The sequence below is a fragment of the Schistocerca piceifrons genome, chromosome 8 (assembly GCF_021461385.2).
Source record: "Schistocerca piceifrons isolate TAMUIC-IGC-003096 chromosome 8, iqSchPice1.1, whole genome shotgun sequence".
In the NCBI taxonomy this organism is placed as follows: Eukaryota; Metazoa; Arthropoda; class Insecta; order Orthoptera; family Acrididae; genus Schistocerca; species Schistocerca piceifrons.
Genome location: NC_060145.1, coordinates 34,240,970 through 34,265,398, shown reverse-complemented (window position 1 = coordinate 34,265,398; position 24,429 = coordinate 34,240,970). Strand labels below are relative to the sequence as shown.

Genomic DNA, 24,429 nt, shown 5'->3' with positions numbered 1-24,429 from the left:
AAGGAGGATATAAGACGAACATCAACAAAAGCAAAATGATTATCATGGAATGTAGTCGAAATTAAATCAGGTGATGCTGAGGGAATTAGATTAGGAAAGGAGACACTGAAAGTAATAGATGAGTTTTGATATTAGGGCAGCAAAGCAACTGATGATGGCTGAAATAGAGAGGATATAAACAGTAGACTGTCAATGGCAAGAAAAACTTTTCTGAAGAAGAAGAAGTTGTTAACATAAGAGTATAAATTTAAGGGTCAAGAAGTCTTTTCTGATAGTATTTGTATGGAGTGTAGACGTGTATGGAAGTGAAATATGGACGATAAACTGTTTAGACAAGAAGAGAATAGAAGCTTTTGAAATGTGGTGCTATAGAAGAATGTTGAAGATTAGGTGAGTAGAGCACATATCTACTGAGGAGGTACTGAAGAGAAATGGGGAGCAGAGATATTTGCGGCACAACTTGACTAGAAGAAGGAATCGGTTGGTGGGACACATTCCGAGATGTCAAGGGATCACCAATTTAGTACTGGAGGGAAGAGTGGAAGGGTAAAAATCATAGTGGTCTTCCCTTGGTCATCATAATCTGTCATCATTACCATTTTAAAAATGTCTATTCAAAATTTACAAGCCGAATCGACTGTAGTGGTTTAGCCATTCCCCTACTAAATCCATTCACACATAGGAAGTGTCTCTCATCATGAAGCAAGCGAAATTTAGTATCTGTTGTGGCAGCTGCATGATATAAAACGACCTCCTGCATCTCATGGAACACAGCGTGTTCTTCATCGTCATTTGTGACCGCAGCGCTCACCGGCAGCAGTTGTCAGATTATCTGGAAGCAAACCGCACGGTTTGTTTACAAAAACGGACATATGTAAAACAGCTGCATTAACTGCAGCAAATAAAATCGTGAAATACGCTCTGAATTCCTCTGTGGCTTAAGCAGCGAACTGGTGCCAGAGGAACACTAAAAATGGTGTAATAGAAAATAATAAACAAATTGTACTACAAATCATTCCTGGTAAAAACTGCATTATGCAGAATGGTCCAAATGGCTCTGAGCACTATGGGATCTAACATCGGAGGTCATCAGTTCCCTAAACTTAGAACTACTTGAACTTAACTAACCTAAGGACATCACACCCACATCCATGCCCGAGGCAGGATTCGAACCTGCGACCATAGCAACAGTGCGGTTCTTGACTGAAGCGCCTAGAACCGCTCAGCCACAACGGCCGGCTGCATTGTGCGATAGGCTAATTAATATAAAATTCTTCCATCATCTGCCCTAGCCCCTTTGCTATTGCTCTCCTATTTTTCAACTTTCTACACGGTACATATTCAAAAATTTTGTGTAGTATCCATCTGAAGTCACTTTGTCAAACGCATGGGTCAGTGCCTTCACTCGACAATGTTTGTGATAATTCTTACTAATGCAAGCACTGCTCCTTTTTGACTGAATCTATTAAGTCGCACATTTGTTCCTGTGACTCCATGTTTCTGATGTTGTTCTCTTTGTACTATAAACTGTACTGAACTGCGAGAGAATCGGTCACTGATAGACACTACAGTCTCGCAATTCATTGGTCCATGTTCCATAATAGATAAGATAGATTGTTCCAAATCGCATATGTATTAAATTAATGAGATATTCCTAGAGTGTTTTAGAAAACATAAGGTAGAAAAAAACGTAGACAGCTGGACGCATACCTTTTATCTACTCCTTCGTAGTTCCGCCTGCCACGCTGAAGTTCCAGGATGACAGCAAAGTCTAAAGGTTGTGAGCACAGATGTCATAATTTGATATTTAACTGTTTAACAGCAACAGATTGCACCAAAGATGATCAATTTTCATAAATAATCAGTGTGCCATATGACTCAAACACTATATTTCCACAGCACTTACGTAAGCTATAAAACGAAAATCATTAAACACTAGAAGCCTTTGACTCTCAGTATGTAAATGAAATGTATTCGCAATTACGAATACAGACAACCGTCAGCCGCATAATGGAATGACGACAGTGAAAATTTGTGTCAGACCAGGATTCCAACCCGAATTTCCCAATTTACCAGAGCGGTCGCCTTACCACTATGACTACCCCTTTTGAAGGGGTAGGAAAGGACGGACATACCTGTCAGGTTCAGGAAGGATGGAGACAAGGTGGGAAAGGATCGAATCGCGAGGCCTGGCCATAATACCTCCGCCCCAGCCTATTACTGTTTGGGCCTACACATGGTATTGGGCTTTTTTATTTTTTGATCTTTATTTATTTTTTGTGTTGAAACCTAACAACTTGGTAATCAAAAGTTAAGGAAGCAGAATCTAATTTAATTCTACGTGGTTTCTGCACTGAAAAAATCATTTCAAGTCGTGTCCTGTAACAATTTTTGTTTATTTTTCATTATTTAAATAAAAAAAGGCAAACAGGACTACAAAAATGAAATAAACTCCCTAATAAAACATCTGAAATGGGACCATAGCGAAAGTACCAAGAGGTGTTGTGGGGCGGCGAGTGGAATAATAGGATAAATGTTTTGTATTTATGCTGTTTGCCACTCTCAACACCGGCTCTCTAACTACAATATTGGCAACCAGAAAGTGCTTAGCAAAACGTGAAGCCTGTAATTAGAATTCCTAGTGCCCACTTCATCTGAGAAATACATTTATAGCTACAGCTTATAGCTCTGAGGAATTAGGAGATTGTCTGGGATTCATAATCAGAAACCATTCTCTCTAAAATGTTCACTATATTCTGAAAGCCACAGACCAAAAAGAATCCACACAATCCAACTACCAGAGCAGTTCAGAGTCTAATGCGCTGATGCAACTATAACAGTTCAAATTAAACGTTTAAGTCAATGCTCGCCATAATTTGATGATAATGTTCATCAAACGCCACGCTAAACAATGGTAGACTGTCTGTCCTGCGGCGGCACGTGAAAATATGACATACGCAAACTGAAGATAGATCATTAAAGTCATCCCAGAATTAACACTTCACTCGAAAACGATTTCATGGTTACGCGTATCCCGAGTAACTTATTACGGCATCCGAGGCTGGTTATAGCAAAGATACCGACGCGACGCGACTCCCGGCACAGGTGGTGCGCTAATCAGCGTCTGGAGAGAACTGGGGCCTTTTTTTCTCGTGCAGCGTTCTTACATATAAAGCCACGGTGCGGACGGCTAAGGGAACGCCTGATCGAATCTGCTCTCCCGACTAGCCGCTGGGCTTGTAATGGACCACTTTAAGTTATCGAATAAATCATTCCTTCTTTTGCTGATGGCCAATGAAGCTTTCAATTTAATTGTGCAATCAGCACACAAGTAAGTAATCATAATAAAAGTCTGACGTGGCTAAGTCAAATATTTTGGGCGAGAGAATTAATTTAATTACACTACACGCAGTAGACGAGCTCTGAACTTGCTCTTTGGAGATACGCTATAGCTATAGTTTTATAGTTATTCTGTTGAAAAGTATCACATTTTTATGATTACAGCGGATCTCCCTTCTACTTAAATTTAAACATCCTAGCTTTATTTATTCGCCTACTTAATCCATCTTGTTTCCTTAATTTCTGAGACAAAACCTGGAAAATTATGAATTTCAACTAAAATTTTAATTTGTGAGATTCAGAATACTGTTTCTACTAAATTATTATGCAAAAGGAATCTAAATATAAATTTTTAAGTTCCTAGCTCTTTTCTGTTGCGCCAATGATTTTTACAGAAACACGTCCAAATTTCGAAAATGGTTAAAGTTATTGAACTGATATTCAACACATATTGATTTAGTATTACTCCTGACATGCTAGAAGCGTTTCAGGTTATTTACTTGATTTTTAAAGTATTGCGCAACATTTATGACGTCAGAGCTAGTTACAGCGAACTGGCTGGCATGCAATGGAAAGACTGATGTGAATTTTATAAGGTGTGAGTAGGCTGCTTCCCTACAGTGTGAAGTTCATCAAAAAACAGGTAACATGAATGAAACATACGAACAGAAAAGGTATATCACACTTGAACTCCTTGATGATTGAATAGCAGATGCAGCATATTCGCAAAGAGCTCACTATAGAGCGGCATTCTTTGCCATGTTCAATTGGCTGTAAGTGGTAAAAGGCACAAGCGTATGGGTCACACTCGCTCCCAATCACATGACAACCGCCAAGCCAAGTAACAGTATTGTTCACCGTTCTGGGAAAGAAAGTTGAATCGGGATGCAAGGGAATCGGACTGGAGAATGCCGCTTCCGCATTCCTGGCAAGAAAGGCCAATTGTCAGTGGAGCCAACTCCATTGTCTGTGTCCGCCGACGACCAACCGATGACATAATGTATCCGTTTCATAGCAACGACCTCATCGGTCTGTCTCACTAAGGCCAATGCGAAACAGAAACAACCGAGTTTGAATGCGCCAGAGGTCATACAGCATAACAGTGTCATCAATGTCTTCAAGAGGCGTTCTGGGAATCGGCATTGCTGTACAGAACAGTGGAACGTTGGCAAAAGCCTTCAACGAAGGTCGGCAAACTGTGGCAGACATGCATTCGGCAGGTTGTCCTAGCGTCTCTGAAGAAGAAGTGCATGTTGTTGCCGCGTTGGTGGACAGTGATAGACGCCATACGATTCGTGAGCTCGCCCACGAAACCGGATTAGCGCATACGACAGTGCCTCGCATACTGAAGGAACGTCCGGGCATGCGAAAAATTGCACCACGATGGGCTCCGCATGACTTGATGGAATTGCAGAAATAGATGCGTTACGACGCTGCTCAGACGCACTTGGAGCGCTATGAGCGCTTTCTTACGCCGTATCGTAACACTGGATGAGACATGGCCCATATCGTACGAGCCAAAACTGAAACGTCATTATGGACCGCCGCCAAAGTCGTAAGTGCATCAGAGTCCCAGTATGGTGAAAGTTATGTTGATTTCTCGTGCACAACTGTGATGGTGTTATCCAAACGCATTACATTCCTCCACGTCAGACCGTCACTGCACAGTATTACTGCTCGTTTTTGGAGCACCACCTACGACCAGCTTTGCAAAAGAAGAGGCGACACTTTCTTCGCAACCCACCCTTCATTTTGCACGACAATGCGCGGGTGCATACAGCGCAAGCTTTGACTGCTCTGTTCGGTCGATGGCACTGGGAAGTACTGTACCAACCACCATACTCGCTGACTTAAGTCCTTCTGACTTTGATTTGATTCCGAAGATGAAGGGACCACTTCGTGCCATTCGCTTCAGAACTGTTCCAGAGATTCGACAGGCAGTAGACCGCTCTATTCGCACCATCAACAGAACAGGCTCTGCCAATGGTATACTACGCCTTCCACATCGCTAGCAACGCGTTCTACACTACGCTGGTGGCGACTTTGAAGGACAGTAACAGGTGCTAACATGTAATTCTTTTGTATCAGTTATGAATAAATAGTGGCGACTATTTAAGTTCCAACCCTGGTACAATAAAGCATCTCGCAAGTTCTGTTCCTGACATAAAACCGATGTTGCATCTCATTGGCTACGTTCCTCTTGGCAAGGTAAAAATCTGGCTTGACAGATCATTACTTTCACACTTTTCAGTATTATGTAACGTGAAATTCGACGCTGTGATGTCAGAAAATTCGACCAGCTCCTCGTCTACGAACGCTTTCACGTCCCGTGACAGGATGCCTTAAGGCCTTGAAAGCCTGGTTCCTCCCTCTCGTCGCAGTGAATGTCCCACACGTGTTGAGTGACAAATGGCCACCTCTAGCACGAGTTTCCCAGTTCTCTGCACCAGCATGGTTCTCTCCTACACCGCAGCAAAGGATTCTGTGACTAAATTCATACTTTATGCAAATCGTGTCAAGAGCGAGCGGTGAGACCGGAAATGACGCACGAACTTCATTCGCTGGCCTGTCTGATGCCTGGGCACCTTCACAATGTGTAGACCCCACTTGTGATTTATGATGTTTCAAAAAAGGCTCAAATGGCTCCGAGCACTATGGGACTTAACTTCTGAGGTCATCAGTCCCCTAGAGCTTAGAACTACTTAAACCTAACTAACCTAAGTACATCACACACACCCATGCCCGAGGCAGGATTCGAACCTGCAACCGTAGCGGTCGCGCGGTTCCAGACTGTAGCGCCTAGAACCGCTCGGCCATACCGGCCGGCTTATAATGTTTCCCCAGCATTCTCAGTTGACATATTTTCAATCTTCATCATACAGTGGTTTGCGTCAAAAAAGTGCTGCAGTCTCATAAACTCATCCTCTCTTGGAACTTCATGGCGTGGTCAATGTCTTAATAGAAAAACTATAACACTCTGATTATTTTTGTTTCCAGTTCCAAACATATGTCGATTTATTTTGAATTAATATCCCGTGCGTCGGTAAAACTTTATTTGAGCAACGTAGTAACACCTCCTCGTCCGTCGAATTAATGATCGGTCTGTAATGTATGGGATAACAAAGGTTACAATACGAAAACCGTGATATTTAAGATAATAAACGCCATTTTACACGGAAAATGTGTGCAGCGTTAGGGCAGTACGGTGACCGTCTTTTAATACTCCTGTCACGTTGTTCAGCATCTGGTCCCACAAGTGGTAACATAACCGGTTTAGACTCATTACCAAATCATTGACAGACGATAGTAAGATACTAGGGAGCTAAATCACAAAATCAAACTTCTATACACAACCATATCCACCTGAATGCGTCACACAGTAGCTCGTCAGCAGGTTAACAGACCCTGAGAACCGCTCCTCAAGTAACACATCTGCGCTCTGATTCTTGGAACTGAAGGCAACAGTCGAGTATGAAATAGCGTTAAGTCGGTAAATCTTGAAGCGCAAATATCAAACCGAGAATATTGGTATCGCAACACTGTTCTACATCTACATTCATACTCCGCAAGCCAACTGACGGCGTGTGGCGGAGGGTACCTTGAGTGCCTCTATCTGTTCTCCCTTCTATTCCAGTCTCGTATTGTTCGTGGAAAGAAAGATTGTCGATATGCTTCGGTCTCTTCGCGAGATATACGTAGGAGAGAGCAATATACTGCTTGACTCCTTGGTTAAGGTATGTTCTCGAAACTTCAACAAAAGCCCGAACCGAGCTACTGAGAGACTCTCCTGCAGAGTCTTCCACTGGAGTTTGTCTATCATCTCCGTAACGCTTTCGCGATTACTAAATGATCCTGTAACGAATCGCGCTGCTCTCCGTTGGATCTTCTCTATCTCTTCTATCGATCCTATCTGGAACGGATCCCACACTGGTGAGCAGTATTCAAGCAGTGGGCGAACAAGCGTACTGTAACCCACTTCCTTTGTTTCCGGATTGCATTTCCTTAGCATTCTTCGAACGAATCTCAGTCTGGCATCTGCTTTACCGACGATCAACTTTATATGATCATTCCATTTCAAATCACTCCTAATGCCTGCTCCCAGATAATTTATGGACTTAACTGCTTCAAATGGTTCAAATGGCTCTGAGCACTATGGGACTTAACTTCTGAGGTCATCAGTCCACTAGAACTCAGAACTACTTAAACCTAACTAACCTAAGGACATCACACACATCCATGCCCGAGGCAGGATTCGATCCTGCGACCGTAGCGGTCGCGCGGTTCCGGACTGTACCGCCTAGAAACGCTCGGCCATCCCGGCCGTCCTAAATGCTTCCAGTTGCTGACCTGCTATATTGTAGCTAAATAATAAAGGATCTTTGTTTCTATATATTCGCAGGACATTACACTTGTCTACATTGAGATTCAATTGCCACTCTCTGCACCATGCGTCAATTCGCTGCAGATCCTCCTGCATTTCAGTACAATTTTCCATTGTTACAACCTCTCGATATACCACAGCATCATCCGCAAAAAGCCTCAGTGAACTTCCGATGTCATCCACAAGGTCATTTATGTATATTGTGAATAGCAACGGTCCTACGACACTCCCCTGCGGCACACCTGAAATCACTCTCACTTTAGAAGACTTCTCTCCATTGAGAATGACAAGCTGCGTTCTGTTATCTAGGAACTCTTCAATCCAATCACACAAGTGGTCTGATAGTCCATATGCTCTTACTTTTTTCATTAAACGACTGTGGGGAACTGTATCGAACGCCTTGCAGAAGTCAAGAAACACGGCATCTACCTGGGAAAGAGAGGCTAATAAAACTTATTTAACTACTGATTTAGCTAAGCTAGACTTGCACTATAACTAGGACAGAAGGCGCTCACCCGCAGAAGTGACGCCAGTAGTTAATTAATTGTTTAGTAATTTCTACTTTGCTAAGGCCGTCTATAACAATCAGTTTTCTATTGTGGATATTCTTACTCTTAAATTTTCAGTTTAAGAGCTATCGTCTTTATATTATTACATAGTCAACTGAGGCCTTTTTACTTCACTCTAAGTGACGAGTGCTATACTGGATCCGTGATTTCCTGTGAAGAAAGTCACAGTTCGTAATCGCTAACTGGAAGTCAACTGAAACAAAAGTGGCGTCTGACATTGCCTTAGGAAACGTTGTAGGTCCTCTGCTTTTCCTATTCCATATAAACATTTAGGAGACAATGTGAGCAGCCCTCTTAGACTGTTTGCATTGATGCAGTCTTTTATCGTCGGCGAACGCAGTAGAATAACTCTGTAGGATTTTATACTTTAATTGTGGATTTAAAATAACACAACTACACTGGCGTATAAGCAACTTAAGAGTATTTCTTGACTCTTACAGCTCCAAATTTCTTCGAGGTCGGCGACGCAGGAGCGGTGATCGAAGCGCTGATGGTGTCTGGGGTGGGGAAGAGGCTGTGCGCCGCCATGATGGAGACGGAGGGCGTGAAGCAGCTGGTGACATCTGGCGACAGGAAGTTCGACCTGCTCCTGATCGAGGTGTTCTCGAACGACTGCTACCTGGCGTTCGCCCACAAGTACCGCGTGCCCGTGGTGGGGGCGGTGGCGCTCGGCGGCGGGCTCAGCTGGATGACCGACATGGTGGGCAACCCCTTCCCACACGCCTACCTGCCGGAGCCCATGCTGCCCCTCAGCACCGGCATGAGCTTCCTGCAGCGCATGCACAACTCGCTCTTCGGCAACTTCCTCAGGTTCTACCGGCAGTTCTATTACCTCCCGTCGCTGGACTCCATGGTTCGCCAGCATTTCAGTGACCCCGACATGCCGTCCCTGGCAAACCTGGAGCGCAACACGTCACTCCTGCTGGTGAACACTCACGTCAGCTTCTATTACCCCCGGCCTCTGGTGCCGAACATAATAGAGGTTGGAGGCATGCACATCAAGCCTCCGAAGAAGCTGCCACAGGTAGGCGGGAAAATACTGGGTGATCAAAAAGTCAGTATAAATTTGAAAACTGAATAAATCACGGAATAGTGTAGATAGAGAGGTACAAATTGACACATATGCTTGGAATGACATGGGGTTTTATTAGAACCAAAAAAATACAAACGTTCAAAAAATGTCCGACATATGGCGCTTCATCTGACCAGAACAGCAATAATTAGCATAACAAAGTAAGACGAAGCAAAGATGATGTTCTTTACAGGAAATGCTCAATATGTCCACCGTCATTCCTCAACAATAACTGTAGTCGAGGAATAATGTTGTGAACAGCACTGTAAAGCCTGTCCGGAGTTATGGTGAGGCATTGGCATCGGATGTTGTCTTTCAGCATCCCTAGAGATGTCGGTCGATCACGATGCACTTGCGGCTTCAGGTAACCCCAAAGCCAATAAGAGCACGGACTGAGGTCTGGGGACCTGGGAGGCCAAGCATGACGAAAGCGGCGGCTGAGCACACGATCATCACCAAACGACACCCGCAAGAGATCTTTCACACGTCTAGCAATACTTCGTTTTTTTGTTTTTTTTGGGTTCTAATAAAACCCCATGTCATTCCAAGCATGTGTGTCAATTTTTACCTCTCTATCTACATTATTCCGTGGTTTATTAAGTTTCCAGATTTATACTGACTTTTTGATCACCTAGTATTTTATTTACTTTGCTTTTCATTTTCTGACTCAAGGTCTGTGGCGTCAGTCGCTACACGCATAATTCATGTGATTCTAATGAAAAAAGAGAGCAGAAATAGCGTATTCAGACAAGTAACTCAGTACAATGGAAGGCTCGAAACTACAGCGAGAAATTCACGTATAAAAAAGCCTTGAATACTCGGCTTTGGCCGGTTACTTCTTTATTCCCGTTTACATCAGACAAGTAAAGGAATGAAATCAGCCTCTACTGTAAAAATGAGCATAGCTTATGTAGAGGAAACGTGCCTAATATGAGACACACTTTTGTAAACCCATTTGAAAGGCCTAAAAGTAAGTGCAATTCTATTCTTTATGATGGTAATAAGATATTGCATAATTTAATTTTATCATACAATTATCATATTTGCAATAATAAACAATCTTCCAGAGTAGTTATTACATCTTCACAAACAAGGCATTTCTTAGAAATGATACCAAAGTTTCCTAATATTATTACAGAATAATGACATATGAATATACAATTTTTACACGTTCATTCATTTCTGTTATCCTTCTCTCATTTCTCACTACTTAGGTTTACATTTACGACATCCAGGGCAAACAAAATTGTCTTGTGTGTCACCGCAATCTCCATGAGCCCAGCGATAACATGTCGTGCACTGTGCCCATTTCTCCCCGTGTTTGTCTTCAGAAAAGCGCCCAGTACAGAACAGACATCGCCATCACTGCTGTCTGAATCCCCACTGTCAACAAGATGGACATCGGATGCCGAGTCACTAGACGATTCTTCTGCTTTAAGTCTACGATTTGAAGATTTTCCACTCTTCTCCCCAAATAACTTTCTGGCTGCTTTCTTAGCTTCAGCCTCTGATTTTTTCTGTTTAGATTCTGGCAATTGCTTCACATAAGGAGTTGAAGTAAGTAACGCAGCAGAGCACGAACGCGATGTTTGACCTATTTGACTATCTCCAGGTGGTTTCGCGATGTGTGGGAGAGGTCTGATGTCTGCCGGGCTGACAGCCTGAGCATCACCATCAGTAGTTTCATTTTCGTTTTTGGCATCTCTTTCTTGAAGAGCGTCAGCATGGTGACGAATTGAAAATTCATGTTCCCTAAAGATGTTTCTGTTGCGTGGGATGAGACCTGTTTTTCTGAAGTCATTCACAGATGCTTCCATTGTTGCTGCTCGATTGTAAGCTCCCTCAAATAACCTGGCTATTAATAATGGAGTGATAACACGCCCAGGGTTAACTGCCAACGACGTTTCTATCTCTTGGGCATAGTAGGTTTATAAGGCCCCATAAATCCGGCGTCAAGTGGCTGCATTTTGTACGTTGAGTGAGGTGGCAAACATACAATATGAACATTGTTTTCACGTGCTGTATCTAACATATCGAGATTCTTTGTGCGGGAATAATGCCCATCCAGCATCAAAATGACAGGGTCACTTGAAGATGGCTTTACATAACTTACAAAATGATCAAACCACTGAGTAAAAATGTGAGTTTGTATCCAGCCACTTGGATAACAAGCTGATATTGATCCTGCAGGTGCACCGTCCATCAATTCCTGCTTCATAATCTTCCTTAAGAAGACGATTAGTGGTGGAACGTAAGTGCCAGCTGCGTTCATACACGTTACAACTGTGATGAGATTTCCCCTTTCTGCTGAAGTCATGGCAGCAACTTGTCTCTTCCCTTTCATAGCAATAACCTTGCTGTGTTTGTGCTGCACAGACGTCACCCCAGTTTCGTCAACATTGAAGACTCGATGAGGGTTATGGTTGACTTTAGATAGCACAGATTCGTAAATATCAAAAAATCTCCCCGCACTTTCTGGAGTGATTCCTTTTACTCTTGCTGCAAGACCCTGAGGAGTTCTCATTGATGAATGAAAGCTCGGAGCCATTTCTTTCCTGTTGAAGTCTTTTCTGAATTGAAGGAATTCTTCAGCCTATTCCTGACAGCTAACTGGAAGGCCACGCTTCGTATGTCCTTACATTTAAGAGCATAAATTCGCTCTTCCATTGCAAGGCCTTGGTAAGGATGGTGGTCTACGCCATCACACACATATATCAATATAGTCAGGGTGGAGATTCATACGGATCTCATCAGAAAAGAGCGTAGTCTAGCAAGAGCGGTTTCGTGCTTTCACTTCTTGGTCTCTTTTCTATTTACTTTGCTTTGTTTTATTGTTATTATTACTTGCGTAACAACGCATATACGAAAAGAGCCGCGAAATACCTTTCAGTAATGCTGTGCCATGAATTTCTTTATAAACATTAATTTTCAACAAAACAGAATATATCGTATTGTTATTGTTCTGTATCTGGCTTTCTATTAAAGGAACATTTTTACGTTACTGTAACTCACTATAAAATTCAACATATCTTCCCTACTTGATAGTTATTGAAAATGAAAATTACTTTGTTATGAATACTGATGTTACAGTTCGCAATGATTGCTCAACATCAAAATTTTGCAGTGGATTTTTGTTAACAGTAAAACACCAATAATTACCACGACTAGCACAAGAACATGAGACTATTATCGGAGAAAAAGACGTTTTTTCTATAAGGTTTGCCAGACCAGAACTAAGCACAGCAAGATTCCTATTATGTTACGAAGGTAAATTATCTTTTTTGTACTGTTAGTAATATATTATCAGCAGCCCGTGTCAACCTCCAAAACACCTCATAAAACCTGCTGCTCTGCTCTGCATGTCCGAAAGCTGAAAGAAATAATTTTATTTCACTATTACCTTCCCGCTTCTTTGCGGTATGATAGATTTCATTTAATGCAGTTTGAATGCGCCGCGGCAGCGGTCGTTCGTTCGTAGCGCAGTTCTGCACCACGGATAATATTTAAATAACTGAAAATGTCTTAAAGGGATGGGATAATATGCCGAGCAAGCTATTACAAATAATAATGCAAGGTTTCATTAAATAACTCTATTCAAAACATTTAAATATGTTAATTATTACACACCTTTAAAATGAGTACGTAATGGCGTACATCATTCAATCTTGACAAAAGAATGTTACGCTAGCGTACAATACAACGTCACAGGCTATCCTACTCCCGTAACTCAAAGAAGAAGACAGAGAAATTAATGTTCGTTCTGCATTATTTATACTAGTTGCATATTCTCATCTTTGTTTGATATTTATCGTCTGTGGCGGTTTCAGTACTCGCCGACACAGATATTATCTAAAATAAATAATTAAAAAAGTACATAATTCCATACAAGACCAAAACATGATACACAATGTTTTTTCTTTATTATATAATATGTTTTTTGCTAAGAGACGTTACAATGCCCCCTGGCAGCAGTTGACTAACGTTAAGAATGTTCGGCAATATGCTGCCACCAACGTCCGTTTTGTCACTGTCTATCACATTATTTGGAATATTCACTGTTCACTTCTTTGCTCTATTGCACTATAGTTTTAATTACACTCTTTATGGTTTTCTCACACTTTGCGAGGTGACCGTAAACCTAGTCCCAGGGTCATTACAGTTTTCTGGCTCCCCCATTCAGGCTACGTGCAGTCAGAAAACCTGGGAAAACTGCGCCGGAGCCATGGTCATCTCGCCTGGTTTGTCTTAAAACACAGTTTGATTGTTCATCAAAAAAGGTTGGACTTTATCCAATGTTCATAGATAACAAAGGTTATTTATGACAAAATGTTAAACTCTTAGTCTCCTTGTTAAAAATGTACCTTCTACACTCTTTCACATTTGTGTTCTGTGTCACAATGAAAGTCAATCATTAAACATTTTTACAATAGTGTAATGGATTGTCTCTGCACTTATTCACGACAAATGTTCTACCATGGTATGGCATTCGTGTCAGTTTGCTTCACTAATGTGACGAAAACATATAACATATATCACTGAACCAATGAATATTTTGAGTCTATACACAGTAACTGAAGAAAAAAAAAATGTTTGTCACGTAATTTCGTGTCCAATAAATCATTTTCATATTAGTACATTAACAACGTAGTTGGTAATGTTCGGTTGAGTGTCGACAATGTCGTACGGAGCGGGCGGTGCGAAGCAATTGTTGCGTAGCGTCGTCTGGAACGCGGCGTGCCATCGACCGCTGGGGTCGACGACCTGCTCGCAGTAACAGCGACGGAGTGTTGAGGTGGCGCCCGAGCAGTCGCGAACCGCGCCGAACCATTCACCAATGTCGGCGTGTGGCAGTGGTTTCCCGCGACCGGCTGGCTGGCGGCACGGCACCCGTCTCTGCTTCTCCGCATGGCTCCCCGTCGTAACGCATGAAACAAATATTCCACAACGGTGTACTGTCTTTAAGGATACAGATTATTAGCTGTGGGAGAAAATGCAACTTGGTTAAAAGCGTTTATTGTTCAGTAAGCCGTCGCTTCGCTGGTATGCACAGGATGTTTTGGCGTGATAACAGGTTTCTTGTGACACTAGTATTCAGGGTTCGTCACACACACGTTGTACTACACACTTTCACTTATTCTCACGGTCGATACGCTGCCAGGGCGTCTCTCAACACGCGAAAATGTTTCAGTTCACACACACTAAATGGTTCCGTCGAGCGATGTTTGTTTGAATCAACTCAGAACGGATCACTAACTACCGTTTTTACACACAGTGTATTGTTCGTTGAGCACTGCACTATGACAGTTAGTCACTCAAGACTTATCTTATACCGACGTATATATTGGTGCAGATACAACAGTCATTTTCTGTCCCTACTACACACAATATTCCGTCCTTTTCTAGATTGTTTATGCACACAGTTTATTTTTAATGCATATCAATTGTTCTTAGCATAATCACTCTCATCTACATTGAGTCCATTGTTTTTACCTTGTCATTACACACTTTTAATACTATTACTAGGCATATATGGCCTTTTTGTAATTATTTTAAGGTGTGTGATTTTTGGCACATAGCTTTCTTTTCCTTTTTCAGTGTAGCTTGCCAGGTTATCACCCATCTAGCAAACAGATTTTACCACGTGCATGACAGCTTGACTTGGGCATATTGCTCAATAAATACTTCATTTAGTACTAGTATTATTTTTAATAATCTGTCCTACAGGACTACAGTGTAGTTTCCGCGTGACTTGATTCGCGTACCGCGTAATTAATATTCAAGGCCGTGTACCAAGTACACAGGTTTCAATTGAAGCATCGATACATACAAAGCGTAGGTTACAAGGAACGGGTTTGTTTTTAATCGAATTCTGTTCCAGTGTCGTTCTCAGATCACTACTGGCAGTAAACGTTACATCACATAATTGTTTCGTACTACAAAGTCAATTTTTGGAGAGACTCTCTCTCAGGGTTCCTTAATTCTAACAAAATTACATCTGTTACATTACTATATGAGATTTCATCATTAATTGTACTTATTTACTACAAATGAAAAATGATTCAAGAAATTAATCATTATTTTATCAACAAAAAGATTATTCATTGCTTGATGAGCATATAGTATTTTAATGACACTAATTGTCTGTAAACAAAGTCTTCCATTTGCATGCTATTGCTCAGTTTACTGATTCTACTTCCTCAAAATTTTAACTATACACAAATTCTTTCTTAAAGCTAACATACTTATACTCTAAAACACAATTGAAATCTTCTCATAACTACTACTATTTACATCTGACACGTCATTGAATAAATAATTTTACATCTTTCAAATGTCTCTAACTACTACTTCCCTCCTTGACCAAGGGATGGAGTAAGATGCGCGACAGTATGTTTTGTGGGGCATCACCTCTATGTGATAGTGGTACCCCTTGACTATTCCTGGTCGGTCGGTAAATACCATGGTATATTCCGATAGCAGCTGCGTCAACTGTTGCTTTTGTATGTTGCTTAAACCTTCAGATTCCTGTACTTTGGTTTGAAATTCAACAACATTTGTTTCAAAATTTCGATCTTCTATACTCGGATAATAGAGATCTGTCACAGGTGAATAATCATTGAGGTGTAGTACCCAGGGGTTCCTACATTTGATATTAATTCGATTGCAACATGGCACAAGTACCTCCTTCGATTTCATCATAGACAACTCAATCCTCCTACCTTTATTAACTATGTTTAGTTTTCCCGAGGAGAGGTCGATCACTGCGTCCCTCTCACGGAGAAAATCTACTCCCAGAATGCAGGCCACCTTTAACCCTTTAACAATGAGGAACGAGCTCACTATGGCTTCGCCCTCCTTATAAATCTCCACCTGCACCTGGTACTTAACTAATTGGCTCTGTGCACTTATAGCTCCAGACACCCTGCAATTATTAACCGGGAAAGTCGGTATGCTACGTCCCTTCCCCAGCGCTTTACACAACTCTGTACTCATTACACTCACCGAGGCACCTGTGTCGATGATTATATTCACTGCAACATCATTGATTTTCGCTTCTATTATGGCTTGCACATTTTCGTTGCTATCTTTCTTACATTCATGCGGTTCGGTCAGTAGATCTTTATCCATGCTGATACCGTCGTCGTATCGCAGCATATGTATTCCAGCGATATTATTGTCATTCGTGTTGCTCTCACTCCACCCCTCGGCCAGCGATGGAGAGCATATCGAGGCCGATTCTACACTCCTGGAAATGGAAAAAAGAACACATTGACACCGGTGTGTCAGACCCACCATACTTGCTCCGGACACTGCGAGAGGGCTGTACAAGCAATGATCACACGCACGGCGCAGCGGACACACCAGGAACCGCGGTGTTGGCCGTCGAATGGCGCTAGCTGCGCAGCATTTGTGCACCGCCGCCGTCAGTGTCAGCCAGTTTGCCGTGGCATACGGAGCTCCATCGCAGTCTTTAACACTGGTAGCATGCCGCGACAGCGTGGACGTGAACCGTATGTGCAGTTGCCGGACTTTGAGCGAGGGCGTATAGTGGGCATGCGGGAGGCCGGGTGGACGTACCGCCGAATTGCTCAACACGTGGGGCGTGAGGTCACCACAGTACATCGATGTTGTCGCCAGTGGTCGGCGGAAGGTGCACGTGCCCGTCGACCTGGGACCGGACCGCAGCGACGCACGGATGCACGCCAAGACCGTAGGATCCTACGCAGTGCCGCAGGGGACCGCACCGCCACTTCCCAGCAAATTAGGGACACTGTTGCTCCTGGGGTATCGACGAGGACCATTCGCAACCGTCTCCATGAAGCTGCTGGGCTACGGTCCCGCACACCGTTAGGCCGTCTTCCGCTCACGCCCCAACATCGTGCAGCCCGCCTCCAGTGGTGTCGCGACAGGCGTGAATGGAGGGACGAATGGAGACGTGTCGTCTTCAGCGATGAGAGTCGCTTCTGCCTTGGTGCCAATGATGGTCGTATGCGTGTTTGGCGCCGTGGAGGTGAGCGCCACAATCAGGACTGCATACGACCGAGGCACACAGGGCCAACACCCGGCATCATGGTGTGGGGAGCGATCTCCTACACTGGCCGTACACCACTGGTGATCGTCGAGGGGACACTGAATAGTGCACGGTACATCCAAACCGTCATCGAACCCATCGTTCTACCATTCCTAGACCGGCAAGGGAACTTGCTGTGCCAACAGGACAATGCACGTCCGCATGTATCCCGTGCCACCCAACGTGCTCTAGAAGGTGTAAGTCAACTACCCTGGCCAGCAAGATCTCCGGATCTGTCCCCCATTGAGCATGTTTGGGACTGGATGAAGCGTCGTCTCATGCGGTCTGCACGTCCAGCACGAACGCCGGTCCAACTGAGGCGCCAGGTGGAAATGGCATGGCAAGCCGTTCCACAGGACTACATCCAGCATCTCTACGATCGTCTCCATGGGAGAATAGCAGCCTGCATTGCTGCGAAAGGTGGATATACACTGTACTAGTGCCGACATTGTGCATGCTCTGTTGCCTGTGTCTATGTGCCTGTGGTTCTGTCAGTGTGATCATGTGATGTATCTGACCCCAGGAATGTGTCAATAAAGTTTCCCCTTCCTGGGACAATGAATTCACGGTGCTCTTATTTCAATTTCCAGGAGTGTAGTTTGTTGGATGGCTTGCTTGCGAGGTACTTGGACGGCTATTGTCCGCTACCTCTATGTGTACGTTTTGATTTGTATGCCGCCACGACTGCGCAATAGGCGCGTTTTGCAGTGGTGGTCTGTTGTTATCGTACCGGTCATTACCCTGCCGCTCTGGGCTTGGTCGCTGATTCTGATTCCAATTGCGATTACTGTCGCTGTAATTGCTATGCTACTGACCTCGCGCATTTTTCCAGCGGTTGGTTCCTGGCAGTCCGGAATCGTACCGGTCGTCAAATCGACGCTTTTTATTATGGGACAGTTGACTATACCCGTTCTGACTTCTCCCATTATTACCATTTTGCGAATGCTCTTGCCTCTTGTTACCACCCCCACCATTTCCATGGTTGTGGTTTTGTGCACTATTATTTCTATCATGTTTACACCCTGATCCATTATTACGCGAGTGATCACACGCTGCTTTTGCGTCTTCCTGGATTAAGTCTATTGAATCTAGAACAGACAGGAAATGTTCCATGTCGCTCTCTGGTACGTGTATTAATTTCTCTTTGATATGAATGGGTAAATGTGATTTTAGGAGTCTTATTATGTCTCTTGGTGAGATAGGCTCGTCCCAGTAGCGCGTTTTGTTTATATATTTCTCGAAATACCGTCTCAGATTCCCAAGACGGGGTGAGTACGGTTCGGGATTGTATACTTGTTTTCTTAGCCGCTCTTGTATACAAGGCGACCAGTATTTCGACAAAAACGCCCTTTCAAACTGTTCATACGTCATGCAGCTGTCTGCTACTTCCGTAGCCCACAACGCTGCATCACCCTGAATGCATGACATTACGTATTGAATTTTCTGTGCTTCGTTCCACACACTAGGCAAGATATTTTTAAAGCTTTTTATGAATACTACTGGGTGTACTGACTTACGTTCAGTAGTAAACGTTTGAAACTGCCTATTTTTTATCAAACTTTCTTCAACTAATATTTTTGGACTATACTGGTTTGCTCCTGGGACATAGGCTGTGTGCTCCGAACCGAAGCTGCAGCTCTTCGCATTATCGCCTAAAGATTCACCATTGTTGCGTCGCGTATAAGTTTGTGCGTTGCCAAAAACATTGGCTGTTGGCGACATAGTTTCATGTTCAAGATGTTTGTTACTCTGTGCTAAACCCTTTTCCAAGTCGGATATCCGTTTGTTAATATTCACTTGCCACTGCGGAATATCCTCACTGAGTATTTGTTTGATGGTTTGCACGTCGTTCTGTACCTGACTATTTACTGCAGTACTGAACGATTCGGGATCTCTATCTGCCATGGCTGCTTGTACCTTAGAATTAATATTTTTGTCGATCTCACTCTCCTTCGCTTCTAGCCATGAGTTGAATTCGGTTTCAATTTTAGTCGCTTGTTCGTTCCACTTCTGCTCTACAAGCTGTGTGGAATCCATTTCTAGCTTTTCTAATCGGTTGGCTAAGACACCTATCTCGTCTACCCTGTTAGTGTTTGCTACTTGCAGGTTGTTGACCTGTACAGTCAACTCCTGCACGGCCTTAGGTATCGACTCATAATTCTGTTTCATACAGGCAATCTCTTTTTTCATATTTTCTAACGATTGCACAAGTTGCTGGTCCCGCTCAGCTTGCTGGCGATCCCGCTCAGCCTGCTGGGCAAGAAACTTTTCCTCTAGCCGGCGATCCCGCTCAGCTTGCTGGGCAAGGAAATTTTCTGCTAACTGGCGATCTCGCTCAGCTTGCTGGCGATCTCGCTCAGCTTGCTGGCGATCTCGCTCGGCTTGCTGTTGCGCAAATTTTGCCTGGTAATCCAGCACGCGCTCTAATATCGCCTGAAGTGAATACCCCCCAGGCAGATTACCACTCTCTGGTTCCTGCTTTTCTGGAGGTGGTGCAATTTCTTTATCTACCTCTCCTTGAGCAGGTGGGCGGTGGCATCACTTCCTGTGCCCCTGCCCTCACATTTTCGCATGGTATATCCTCAAAGAGAGTACTTGTACTGCTTAATGCACCCGTTTCTACATTTCCTGCACTAACTAATGGCTGTTCCTCAGTATCCATATTGCTCGGACGTTGACTACGCAATTTAACCATATTCATAAATTACCTACTCGAACACACGGTCTGACAGTTTTTCCTTGCACACAAAATATGTTAATTTATCTACAATACACTGCACACTAAAAATTACTATCTACAATCAACTTTGCCCTGTCATAAACACTAACTTCAAACTACGCACACCACTAGCGATATGAGATCACTTCACTGGAGTTAAGCTTCTACAAACAGGACAACTACACTGTAGTCTTACCTTTTATTTATCTGATCTCGGGGTTCGGCTGCCCCCGGATTATGTAGTCGTTACAGTTTCTCAGTACTTTCAGGATCGTTTCCTCTGACTCGCTTGCAGTGGTGCGTTTTTCCATGAAAGAATGTTTGTACATTCATTAATACATGGCATTAATCATGATACACATACATACATTTATCACTAAATACATACATATATATAACAATAGACACTGAAAGAAAATGCATAAAACAATTATTTTCGTGGCCACTGCAAATTCGGGCCCCGCGTTTTTGGGCGACAGTTTCACTTCTTGGTCTCTTTTCTATTTACTTTGCTTTGTTTTATTGTTATTATTACTTGCGTAACAACGCATATACGAAAAGAGCCGCGAAATACCTTTCAGTAATGCTGTGCCATGAATTTCTTTATAAACATTAATTTTCAACAAAACAGGATATATCGTATTGTTATTGTTCTGTATCTGGCTTTCTATTAAAGGAACATTTTTACGTTACTGTAACTCACTATAAAATTCAACATATCTTCCCTACTTGATAGTTATTGAAAATGAAAATTACTTTGTTATGAATACTGATGTTACAGTTCGCAATGATTGCTCAACATCAAAATTTTGCAGTGGATTTTTGTTAACAGTAAAACACCAATAATTACCACGACTAGCACAAGAACATGAGACTATTATCGGAGAAAAAGACGTTTTTTCTATAAGGTTTGCCAGACCAGAACTAAGCACAGCAGGATTCCTATTATGTTACGAAGGTAAATTATCTTTTTTGTACTGTTAGTAATATATTATCAGCAGCCCGCGTCAACCCGCAAAACACCTCATAAAATCTGCTGCTCTGCTCTGCATGTCCGAAAGCTGAAAGAAATAATTTTATTTCACTATTACCTTCCCGCTTCTTTGCGGTATGATTGATTTCATTTAATGCAGTTTGAATGCGCCGCGGCAGCGGCTCGTTCGTTCGTAGCGCAGCTCTGCACCACGGATAATATTTAAATAACTGAAAATGTCTTAAAGGGATGGGATAATATGCCGAGCAAGCTATTACAAATAATAATGCAAGGTTTCATTAAATAACTCTATTCAAAACATTTAAATATGTTAATTATTACACACCTTTAAAATGAGTACGTAATGGCGTACATCTCTCAATCTTGACAAAAGAAGGCTACGCTAGCGTACAATACAACGTCACAGGCTATCCTACTCCCGTAACTCCAAGAAGAAGACAGAGAAATTAATGTTCGTTCTGCATTATTTATACTAGTTGCATATTCTCATCTTTGTTTGATATTTATCGTCTGTGGCGGTTTCAGTACTCGCCGACACAGATATTATCTAAAATAAATAATAAAAAAAAGTACATAATTCCATACAAGACCAAAACATGATACACAATGTTTTTTCTTTATTATATAATATGTTTTTGGCTAAGAGACGTTACAGTGTCCATGCGGCACGAGTCCCTCTGCCAGTTCTATGTAGAGGAGGAGCCTTGAGAGACCCCATGGCACGCAACGCCTGCTCATGCAGCGTATTTCGTATCGTTTGTGTCGACACCTGCACTGGTGTAGCAGTCCGGAACTACTTCTGTAGACGTGTAGTGGTGTGCTGAGGGTTTCTCCTTGCTGTTATACGCAGGTATCAGTTCTGCACACCTGTCGTTTTTCTTCCGTAGCCGCCTCTGTGACGATCCTCAATTGTTTCTCTCACTAGAAACATTCTAGAGACTATGCTTTGACTCGCACAGACATTTGCTGCGACGTCCACAATTCTCATTCTCTGCTCCATTAGAGTGACTATATGGTGTTTCTTATCGTACATTGTTGTTGCCCCAACCATCCTGAAGCAATGCAACTCTCACAATGACACAGACAGCACATGTAGTCCAATGCTCACAGGTCACTCAGTTTCCATAGACTGCATGTAGTGCCCCCTCCCAGTAAAATCGTGGACTATTTACGGTAGTGGTAAGTTACTATGGGACCAAACTGCCGCACGAGCCGTGAGAAGACGCCTCAGATAGCACGGCTAACCCGCGCGGAGGACTGTTTACATTACAAACAAACCAGTGTATTGATATCATAACGTATTTCTGGATCACAAAGTTCAATATTAAAGTTTCGGCAATATCTAGCATTTATTTTGACCACTAGAAATACGCTGAAATATTAAAAACTACCAACCAAAAACTTAGGAATCGTCAGTAAGAGTCGTCGTTAATTTATTTATTGGTTATTGATTTATTAATCGTTGATTTCTTATTAATCTTTTATTCTTTCACACTCCTACGGAAGAAATGCCATCAGAATCGTCACGAAACACCCTAATGACCTCGAAAATTATGGATGCGACACTCTTTCCACCCCATCCCTTTCACCTCTTAGGGGAAAAATACCGTCGGCATTGTCATCACACACCCTAATTACCCCGAAAATTAAGGATGCGACACTCTTTCCACCCCATCCATTTCATCTCTTAGGGGAAAAATACCGTCGGCATTGTCATCACACACCCTAATGACCTTGAAAATTATGGATGCGACACTCTTTCCACCCCATCCCTTTCACCTCTTAGGGGAAAATACCGTCGGCATTGTCATCACACACCCTAATGACCTTGAAAATTATGGATGCGACACTCTTTCCACCCCATCCCTTTCACCTCTTAGGGGAAAAATACCGTCGGCATTGTCATCACACACCCTAATGACCTGAAAAATTGTAGATGTGACTCTAGTGTCAGCTCTTACACATCGCCTTTACATGGCACGCTCTTCCCACGCCTAGCCGCTCTCTCAGGAGCGAAATGTCAGCCCAATGAAACCGGGAGCTGCAGCCTCCACACTGATACAGGTCGTTTTCTGTTACTTTCACACGTCACCCCCCTTGTACTCCCTGTACTGCGAGGGGCTTTTTACCTTCACAATAGTTTTTCATAGAGGCTGATCCAAATGAATACCACATTTGGTTCATATTGCTCCAAGTGTTGGAGTTAGGTTTTATATTCAACCCCTAGCCCGTGACTTCACTTCAAGCTTTCCTGTCTTCACTTACCATACCTTATACACCTCCTCAGGTGGCACTTTCTCTATCACTAATACCGGACACTTCATAGATATTCTCTCATCCGTTGTGTTTAGTACACTTGTTATATAAGTGCCCTCCTTAACTCGTACCAGCGCTTCTGGTACATAAACTCCAGGATTTATTTCCTTTTTAGGAATAACCACCTCTGATTCATTCCTTGCATTGACTTCGATTCCAAGAATTCACTCTTCTCTAGGGCCCATAGCTATTCTTTGCCTCTTTTGTTTCGCTCTTGCGGTTTCCCTCCCGACCTTACTTAACCTCTGTGTCACGGCACCAACCGTAACCACGTTTTCGCACTGTTTTGCAGATTCTACTGCCATTGAACCGGTCCCAACCGCGTTCGACGTGTCTTTTATTTCTCTTGTGGCTCCAACCGCCATCGAACCAGCTCCAACTGCCTTCGTTACATGTTTACTTCGTTTCACGGTTGCGACCGCAAACGAACATTTACACTTTTGCTTGGCGGCTCCAACCGCCTTCTCACTAAAATAGCTATCCCTCGCGGATACCGCCACCATCGAACCGGCTCCGACCGTGTTCGATCTGACTTTGCCCGGTTTCGCGGCTCCGACCGCAACCGAACAAGTACTTCTCTTTTCCGCGGCTCCTACCGCGCTACCATTGTAATTGTTTCTACAGGATTCCCTCCCTATAGACTGACGTTCCCGTGCCGTTCTTAACTCAATTCGCCTCCCACGAATCCATACACATTTTGCTCCATAATCTATCACGGAATTCTGTCTTGTTAGGAAATCTCTCCCTAGCAGACCTTCAAACGGCAGATCTAACCCTGTCCCTATAACATGAACTGTATGTTTTACAGGCAGATCCCTTGCAATCTGCAATTCCAACTCTATTGAACCTTCAGTCTTTTCTACGGTATTAGCGATCCCCCTTATCCTAATACCGTCTCTTGGGTTACATTTTCCAATGTTCCATAAACTTTCCTTTTTTACTAAACTTATTTGTGCCCCACTATCTAT

The 24,429-nt window shown here is 43.0% G+C and overlaps 1 protein-coding gene across 1 annotated transcript in view; it reads left to right on the top strand.

Moving 5' to 3' along the window:
* LOC124711542 (UDP-glucosyltransferase 2-like) overlaps positions 1–24,429 on the top strand; it is a 125,403-nt gene that overhangs the window by 57,219 nt on the left and 43,755 nt on the right. The window contains exon 3 of the mRNA XM_047241677.1: positions 8,730–9,313. Within this exon, the coding sequence (XP_047097633.1) occupies positions 8,730–9,313 (584 nt within the window). The remainder of the gene's footprint in view (positions 1–8,729; positions 9,314–24,429) is intronic.